At 39.9% G+C, this 9316-nt stretch overlaps 2 protein-coding genes across 2 annotated transcripts; both read right to left on the bottom strand.

Moving 5' to 3' along the window:
* Window positions 1-867: 867 nt before the first annotated feature.
* Window positions 868-3418, bottom strand: LOC104434848. Its single transcript, XM_039306473.1, has 2 exons — window positions 1570-3418; window positions 868-1272 (listed from the first exon to the last, which is right to left on the bottom strand). Coding segments are annotated over exons 1-2 (1263 nt in total). The 5' UTR covers window positions 2832-3418; the 3' UTR covers window positions 868-1271.
* A 1425-nt stretch (window positions 3419-4843) lies between these two features.
* Window positions 4844-8091, bottom strand: LOC104428247. The gene is made up of 8 exons (XM_039305675.1): window positions 8019-8091; window positions 7733-7893; window positions 7381-7566; window positions 7020-7255; window positions 6730-6939; window positions 6522-6614; window positions 5500-5604; window positions 4844-5411 (listed from the first exon to the last, which is right to left on the bottom strand). Exons 3-8 carry the CDS (start codon window positions 7547-7549, stop codon window positions 5049-5051), a joined length of 1176 nt encoding a protein of 391 aa, XP_039161609.1. The 5' UTR covers window positions 7550-7566; window positions 7733-7893; window positions 8019-8091; the 3' UTR covers window positions 4844-5048.
* Between the last annotated feature and the right edge of the window lie 1225 nt (window positions 8092-9316).

Below are 9316 nucleotides of genomic sequence, written 5' to 3'. Positions count from 1 at the left end.
CGACCTCTGCGTTGAGATTGTGGAGGACTTGTTTGTGTAATAATATGGGATAGACTGAAAGAAGAACCATCATGTCTATCGATGGATCGATATCAAGTTACGGATGAAGATGGGGAGAAAGGTGACCTCTGTGATAAAGATTGAGGAGGACTAGCTTGTGTAATAATATCGGAGAAACCAAAAGCATCGTGTCTATCGACCCGACGCGGTTGACCTTCAAAGAAGATGAGAACAAAGTTTATCCGGCATTGATGGAAAGCCAAAAATTGAAGAACGCCGAGGTACATATAAAAGATAACTGTAAGTATTTAAGACGATGAAAGCCTATTATTTTCCAAATACGTGCGTGGCATCATGATCTTTCAAGATTTATTTGGACAGAATGTGTTCGACTTTAAGGAAGTGAAAACACACAGTAGGATGATGACCAAGTCCATGGAATTACAATGCTTCGAGTTTTGTATAAAACTAAGGTTAGGTGGTGGAATTCTAATGAGCCTCCTAATGATTGTGGTTTCCTAAAATGCAGCCAAGCAAAAACACGCGTGGAAACCAAGTTGTGGGGCATGGCATTCTCATAGGCTTCGAGAGCAGTGGAACTTGGGCTTGGTAGCTGCGCAAACTATTCATCCTAACTTGAATGTCCGCCCGATGTATCTGAAAAGTACTAATTTGCTAAGCTTTTGGGTTAGGCATTCATTTCTTAAAGTGTCCACGACATTGCCGAACGTCAAGGCCTTGTCTTTGACAACCTTCACTAGGTGGTTCTTCAAAGCCGGCACACACAAGGCTTGGTTCCGAAAAATAATATTATACCTTATCTTCCAGGTCAAATGACATAAAGCACCAAAAGAGAAACGAGCAATGTGATGGTAGAAATCATCGCCGGAAAGACATTTAATAGCCCACAAAAGATTGTCCGACCAAGACCTATTATACCATCAAAGGTTGCATCTAGCAGCCCAAAACATAGCAAGGCCGGCCAGAATATGACACCCAAAAAACAAGTGGTCAATGGAATCGAGTTTGATATTATAGAAAGCACATGATACATCCACAATCCTACCATAGGATGGTAAGAGCACTTGAGTAGGTAGCCGGTTCTTGACAATGAGCCAAAAATTGAATTGATACCACGGTGCGAGCAAGCTGCTCCAAATGAATAAGCTCCGCCCGCACCAGACAATGGGAAATGAAGGTATGCTCCGCATATATTACCGAGAGGCAAAAAACCGAGTCCGAGCTTAGAAACTTGAGCCTTCCATGGATCATCTGAGCATTAGACAAAGAAACATCAAAATTTGCAAGGGAGGGATTCCACCCTACCCAAATTCTCCCTCTAGGGGAGTAGTCATAGCTAGAAACCCAACTCCAATCCCTTAGAAGTCCCGTAGATATGGACGGGAAAAGAGTCGCAGGGACCCTGGTTTCCAACAATCCAACACAGCAAAGGTTATTAGTGAGTACAAGGTGTCTCACTTCAGCCTGTTTAATGGGGTTACCCAGTCCCCTAATATTCCATACACGTATGTACATAAATAAATATGAAAACAAAGGCAGAGGAGTTACCACCACTTGGCCCCCCGCCGCCGATTGGGTGCCGACTTGGGCTGAGCAGAAGACTTAGGAGCAGAGGGGGCTGGATCTGGACTAGGATTCAACAAGGGTTCAGCATGTTGGGAAGCCAGCTTTTGGGCTGCACGATTAACCTCCATTAAGAAGGCATCCTGAGTAGCAGGGGTTCCATCCAGGACTTGATCCTCCTCACTCGAGCTGCTCTCCTTACTAGCATTTTCATTAGAATCTTTACCCAAACTAGATGAAGGGTCTAGAGTATCATAAACATGGTCCTCACGACGAGCTACACTAGCGAAGGAGGACGGAGCCAACACAGTCTGTTCCGTACTAGGCACCAGAGGCTGCATAGCACTAGGAGCAGCTTCTCCAATCTTCACCGAGGCAGCAGAGGACTTAGGAGCATAGCCTGCTTCCTTTAGCCTCGAAGAGGGTTTCTTCTTTATGGGCCGAGCTTGGTTCCGGCCTTTCTTTGGGTCACCTAAAGTCGGGGCCGTTTCCGGTAAGGGCGCAGAGGCAGAAATCTGTGCATTGGGAGCATTACCAACAGGTACAGGCTGGGGGGCCTCTACGGGCCCAGCGGAGCTTGCTTGGGACGGACATTTGTGGCCAAAAGTGCCACAACTCAGGCATGAGACTGGCCTCCATTCATACTCAACAGAAACGGTTCGGGTTTCACCATTTAAAACAATGTCCACGGAGTCACAGCAAACTCTCTTAGTAGAGATCTCTACACGTACCCTAGCAAACGATATCATCTTCATTTGTTCCGTTCTAAGGTCAACGTACAACGGTTTACCAACCGCACTAGCAACCGCACTTATCCCTGGAGCAGACCACAGCTCATAAGGAATATTCTTCAACCTAATCCAAACCGGGACAGAAGAATGATTGTCCTTCCTCAACTCCATCTCCAGCAAATGACACCATTGTTGTAAGATTAGAGGGACCCTGGCCACAGTTAATAGCCCCTCATCGAGAATCTTCCTACGGAAATCAAGGTCCGGTACGTGGAATAAATAAAATCGATCAGTAGCCATAACATCAGCAAGGTGGTGACCCCAGGCGTGTTTTAAAGCTGTTTCAGTTAACTTGAAGGGCAGTTTCTTGTCCACATAATACCCGAGTATGCACTCGTGCAATTTCGGGTTGGGTAAAATATCATCTTCGGAAAGATATACCACAGGCTTACCATCAATAAAAGTTGGGGGGGGTATAGGTAAGATCATACCACTTCGCATCCACCTCGGCGACATTGGCCCAAGAACGAGTAGGAGGGGGTTTCGACCCACTAGGTTGCTGGGCACGGGGCTGAGGAGGAAAGGCCGAGGCCCTGCGCCGGCTTCGACCCCTTCGACCCCTTCGCCCAGCGGCAGCTTGATGGGCCTCGACAGAGGCCGCCTGAGCTTCGGAGTTGCCTATGCTCACAGCATTTCGGCTTCGTCCTCGTCCACCATCCAAACTTTGATGGGCTTTGCCAGCACCCATCTGACCTCCACCCTCAGCATTCGAAGGAGCCTGACTGGTGGCAGGTTGTTGGACCTCTGAAGGGCCTGACTGGCGTTCAAATGTTGCGGGCGTAGCCATGGAACAAAGCAGCTACAGTGTAGCCGAACCAGAAATGACCAAACCCAGAAAACCCTAAAACGAACCGAGCGTAATTACCCGAACAGGCCAATCCAGAAGAAAAGCTTCGGTGGAGCTGAAGAGGAAGGAAAGACGGAGCTATCCTCCAAAAATCAGCCCCAACGAACGGTTGGATCTCCCGAAATCGCTCGAAGACTGACCGGAGAGCACAGTAACTCGGGAGCCCAGCTGGAGAGGAAAAGTGAACAGTACCCGAGAAAAAGTAGAAATGGCCAAGGTCTGTAAAAACGACCTTTTCATCCCATTTTTAAGGATTTTTATTAAGACCATCCGACTTTTGAGTCACTCCTTTCGACGTCTATTTTTCACTCACTGTTTTCGCTTTAAATATGCGAAATCGAAAAGGAAAGTAACATTACATGTGATTCGTTATATTGTGTTTTCCCTTAACTAAATATTAAGGTATCAGAGTTGCAAGATTAGAAAAACTAAAATTTTCAAAATGAAAAGAACTTGTGCCAGTTTTGCAGTGGGTAAATACATTCGGGTGTTCATTATTTTAAGAGAAATGCCTAATGCTCCAAATAAACTTGAATGTCTTCAAGGAAAAAAACCACTACTAGAAAGATTGAAAGAGGTCCTGTCATCGTCATAAAATCTTCTCTAGCCTCCAATCTTGAAAATGCAGGAATTATGGTAGTTCTTTAAATGATCTTTTTTTAACGATGGGTGCGAGTAGTTGTTTTCTTCTTTTTTGCAGGGCCTAATAGACATTTATGACGATGGAGAGCACAAAATGATGTTCAGAGATCTCTCTTGCGTGTTATGATGGTATCATCCTACAATCAAATGGGTTTGTGAAAAGAAGGACCAAGCATAATGATCACTCAAACATCCTACAGTTCAACCTTCACAATTTGGATTGGAGAAAGATTTAAGAGAAGTTTAGATAACAGGAAGTAATAAAATTAATGAACAATGGAGCTTACAATCAACCTTTAAAGCATATCGAAACATATATAAGATATTACCTAATTGCACTAAAAAGCTTATTCCTTAAAACAGAACGGGCAAGACGAGACCAGCCACACTTCCCATTACTTGAAAAAAAAAGGTAGATATGTGAACAGAGGAGCTCCATTTACTAAATTGCAAAATGCTACAATTAATAATGAACTGCTGTAAAGCCAAAGGCAGAGTTCACAAATGACAATCATTGCTGTAAGCCGCAAAAATTGAGAAATATGACTACGAAAATAGAAGTCTAACCTTAAGAGCAAGAAGAAGAAGAAGAAGAAGAAATGTATTAAGGGCCAAAACTAGAGGTCCTCTAATGTTATCAGCAAATGGCACTGGGTAATTTAAATAAGCAGTGCATCAACAGTAACCATTTCCAAGCATTTGACTTTTTTTTCAACCACCCTTGAGTGCCAAAACCGGCGTCATTTCAACTTCTCTTCAAATAAATGTTACTATAACGCTCCAAGATCTATACAGAGAGGAACAAGAAAGCTCAAGGGTTCCTATCTTGAAACCTCGAAAGAAAGAAACAAGACAGCAGTGATTAATAAGGGCAATCATTTATATACCTCAAAAGAATGAGAATAATAACAATAGAAGTAAACCCAAAACATGATTTAGTCACAGCTAAAAGAAAAAACATGGTTACACCGTGCTTCATTTGTATCCCTCTTTCAAGTTCCATCAAAGCAATCCTAAAGTCAAACTCATATTTCAAGCCTATCCAACAATATTCCCTTTAAAACCACCATAGTCTCCAGTATCCAGGTGACTCAATAGTTAGTCAAAAAAACACCTTTCACTATTTTGAATCAATAAAATTAGTTGCATACCATGTCTCATGAATTGATGACCTTGTCCAGATCTTAGGACACCACTTCAAGTCCACAGTATGCTGACAATTTCTGTACTATATTAGACATCTTTTTCAGTTGGGCCTGTAATTCTTGTACATCTCCATTTGTCATTTTCAATTGCTCCTGTGCTGCTTCCAGTTCTTCCTTTAACTTGTGAATCTCTTCATCTTTTCCATTTTCTGATCTTAAGTTCTCCATTAGAAGAGAACTAGAGTTGGAGGCCCTAAAATCTTTTGGGCATGGGCCTATGCCATAGCATCGGATGCGTCCAGGTTTCTCTTTTCCTAACACCAGAGAAACAGCATCTTCATTTAAGGGGGTATCGCTCTTGCAAAGTTCCGGATAGACCTCCATGAGGACAGTCATACTTCCCTGCAGTTTAGCAACATAAAGAACTTCTTAAACATCCGGATTTTGTATTTATTGGGAGCAATTGTCAGCCGAACTCAGAAATACATACAATAGCCTCTGCAACACCCTTATCCACTGGCTTCTTGCCCTTCTTCCTTTCATGACTAAGTATGAACAAATCAACCCGATTTAGCTCCCTTCCTAACTCTGCTTCCTATTAACAGAGGCAAATCATTGGATTCAATGCATCATGAGCCAGATTTTGGTTAGTCAGCATAATTGAATGAACCATATCAAAAAGACATTCAACATTTCCCACTTTCCAGTGAAACAGGAAAAGAAATCCAGAGATATCAAATGAAAAATTAATCACGTTCTTCCTTTCTATGATTGTTCCTTGCTGATTGTTATATGACTTTTCATCCGCCGAAACCATATGAAAACACACAATAGGAAATTAGCCTTTTGGTTTTAATTTTGACTATTAATTCCAGCTTGTCCTCTATTCTTGATTCGTTTGGCTTCTGCTCAGATAACTGCATGAACTCTGTGCATTGTAGCAGCAACATTGCCAAGCACTGCATAACATTTGTCGACATTAGATGAACAATATCGAACGGCTTTGCAACCATGGTGGGGACATGTGCATGCATGCGAAATGGCATAGCTAATTCTTGGGTAGACTAGGGCTGCAGTACTTTTCTGTTTTCTAATCTCTCTCATTAAGCCAAACTGCATTCAAGTTTGCAAATTTATAAAAATTTGTATCTCAAGTTTACTTTACAGCTCTAGCTGCTGCATAGATTATTCATGAATGGTGGTGGTCTGTGAGCTAGATAAACCCGAAGTAAGTTATGGATGATTGTACTGTCACTAGCAATCCAAATCCCCAAGCTGGAGGAAGAACAAGGTATCAATGCAGGTGCTAACAACATTGACAATCTTAGAACACATCCCATGTTATGACAACTGCTGCAAAAAACAAGCATATTGTCAAAAAAGTGGCAAGTATCTCTGGCCATCTTTACCTTATGCGCAAAGATATATCACAATCTCCTCTAAAGAGAAACTATTGATTACAAAATGTAAATATCACCTTTAGGGAAACACGAAGGGGAAACACAAAAGTACCTTTTCTGCTGTTATCCTTGCAAAACTTTTTTTCCCTAAGGTGTGCCGTATCTTCTGTTTTGCTCTATTAGCCTTATTAATGTTACTCAGCTTCTGCAACAAACAAAAAAAAAAAGGTTAGTCAAATATTGGCATTAACTAATCGGGTAATAGAAGTTTATTTAATGTCGACAGGTCATATTAAAACAACCCGGAACAATATTCGTACCTTCCCTCCCTTTGAACTCCAAAAAGCGACAAGGTTTTTCCATTGATCTCTTCTCACTCTTTCTGGAAGATTCTTCAAATGATATGATAATGGCTGAGAGCTATCATAGTGAGCAGCTTTTAGATCACTTTTCCAATTTCTCCATTTAGAGTTTATGGAATGAAGAATCCATTTTTCCATAGCTGGTATACGAGGATAATCAAATTTGGACTACAACAAAGAAAAACTCACAGTGATGTTACGTTAATTTATAACATGAATGGAATATCATATGAACACTAGCTAACTACCTCAACAATCCGAATCATAGTGTTTCTCATATCCTCGGTAATTTGCTTCCAAGTTGTGAACAATGGTGCCAACTCGCCATTTCTAGCAATTGTCCCGAGAAACTCCCCAAGCAAACCTCCTTCATCTCCGATAGGCTGCATGTTCTTCCCTAACTGGACAACTATGCGTTTCCCGGGGGGAAGATTCCATATGCCCCTCAGACATGTAAACCCGCGCTTCCTTTTCCTAGAGGTATCTACTAGACAAGAAATTCTACATATCAAAAGAAGGATCAAACTTTATCAAACCAGACCAATACTTGGACCGTATCAGTACATCATGATGCAGAACCGCAGAGCAATACATGTAGGTAGGTACTACCTGACGCATTCACATTTGTAGTCTCTTCTCGATACTGCTTGGTTTTAGTCCCTGAATTAGAGCATAGCTCGTGAACATTGCATAGTTTCTCGACCTTCCCTTCTGACTCACAGCTTATTTGCACCACGCGTGAACCAATGCGTTTGATCATGCGTCTTGTGTTTCCCATGGATATAAATCACTGGACTGAAAGTATTGACAATTCAAGTAAGAGATCAGCAACTCGATTCCAACGTTCATAATCATATATATTATCTTCATGCTCTGCAGGTAAATAAATTCAAGATTTTTCTGATAAGAACAGACTATATGGCCACGATAAGAAAATGCAAGGCCATGAACAAACAGAGACCCGAAACTCCTGCGAGCAAAATTCAACACGTTCGAACCCAGACTCAGTTCGAATTTGCCGAACGTCAAAAATGTAACTGAGGCATGGTATGAACGATGATGGGATATGGAGTTGATTCACGAGTGGATTACTCCAGTTCGCAGCTATCCAAGAACCGAATCCTAGGGAAAAGAAATAGAGAAACCCCAATAAACTCGAGTCAGCGAGTCACTCGGTAGGCACAGGCATTAATGAAAGGGAGACGAAGGGGGAGGGAGAGGGAGAGGGAGAGAGAGCTTGAGCTTACAGTGAACGACGTCAGTGATGAAGAGAGGAACAGTTTCAGAGGGAAGCTGAACAGTTTCGAGTGAAAACTTTTCGGAGTCGTTTCAAGAAAACGTGGCTTCGTGTACTGCAGTAAATATCTTTTTTGGCAGGTAGTTTGTTTATTTAAAACAGGTAATTGGATACGTAATCAAATAATTTTAAATTTGTCATGCGACGAGATAAAAATTGGTTCTGACCCACTTTGTCGTCTTTTCAAGCAAGGTTAAATAAGTTTTAGTGTTACGAATTTTCATAACTCTTGTTATTAAGGATTTTCTTGGAAGTTGTTGGTTACATATCACATTTTCTTAGGGTTTTAATATCATGAATAATTTTAAATTGGTACATTTATGACAAATTTATCATAATCTAATTTTTTTTTATCATAAAAAACCCTAAATTGATATGATAAATTTATCATAAATTAATATTTTTGCTATTAAAAACCTCAAATTGATATATTTATAACAAGTTTCCCCTCATTAGTCGATTAAATTAAACAAAAAAAAAACCACAAACTAATATTCCCATGACGAATAAAGGGTAAAACTCTAAACGGATACATTTGTCAATTGTTACTTCATCCAACTCAACAATTTGATAATAAAATATAAAAAAAAAATTAATATAGAGTAAATTTGTCATAAATGTCTTTTGATTTGAGGTTTATGGTGGTAAAAATAATAATTTGAGATAAATTTGTTATGGGTATACCAATTTGGAATTTTTGGTAGATTTAACCATTTTCTTATATCGCATAAAAATTAATTAGGAATTTTCTAACCATCAACGAGTCCTTATATTTTACAATAATATATAATATGAACTAAGAATTATGTAAAGAGGGGGATTTATATGAAATATAATATAATTTAACAAATGGTTTATACTAGATTATATATTTCAGTTTTGTGCACGTGAAAAAAATAAACACTGTTACAACAATCAATTATAATTTATTTAAAAAAAAAACTCATATCAGATTTAATGTCCCTCTAATCTTATGTTATCTTTTTATTTCATCCGATTGGCCCAAAGAATAAACTTTCACCCGTCGTTAATATAACAAGCTCAACAAAAAGATCACATAAATATACATAAGTATAAATATATATTATAAATGGACTCCACAATATTACTCATTCTTTTAGCAAAAATATATAATCGAAATAAAAGCTACAATCTAAAGAAATTTTACTCTAAATCACGATCTTAACCTCGTGAAAATTGGCTAACCTTTATCTTGATCTACGATGAAAGTTGATCAATTAATTCAAG

Source organism: Eucalyptus grandis, chromosome 2 (genome assembly GCF_016545825.1).
Source record: "Eucalyptus grandis isolate ANBG69807.140 chromosome 2, ASM1654582v1, whole genome shotgun sequence".
Taxonomy (NCBI): domain Eukaryota; kingdom Viridiplantae; phylum Streptophyta; class Magnoliopsida; order Myrtales; family Myrtaceae; genus Eucalyptus; species Eucalyptus grandis.
Note: the sequence above shows the minus strand (reverse complement) of the source record. Positions and strands in the feature narration are given on the sequence as shown.

Excerpts from the sequence above, each read along its gene's own strand:
- LOC104428247 (XM_039305675.1), bottom strand. The coding sequence starts at position 7,549 with ATGGGAAACACAAGACGCATGATCAAACGCATTGGTTCACGCGTGGTG. Across the intron at positions 7,256-7,380 it reads TACAAATGTGAATGCGTCAG|ATACCTCTAGGAAAAGGAAG; the intron begins GTAGTACCTACC and ends CTTGTCTAGTAG. Across the intron at positions 5,605-6,521 it reads CAAGGATAACAGCAGAAAAG|GAAGCAGAGTTAGGAAGGGA; the intron begins GTACTTTTGTGT and ends CTCTGTTAATAG.
- LOC104434848 (XM_039306473.1), bottom strand. The coding sequence starts at position 2,831 with ATGTCGCCGAGGTGGATGCGAAGTGGTATGATCTTACCTATACCCCCC.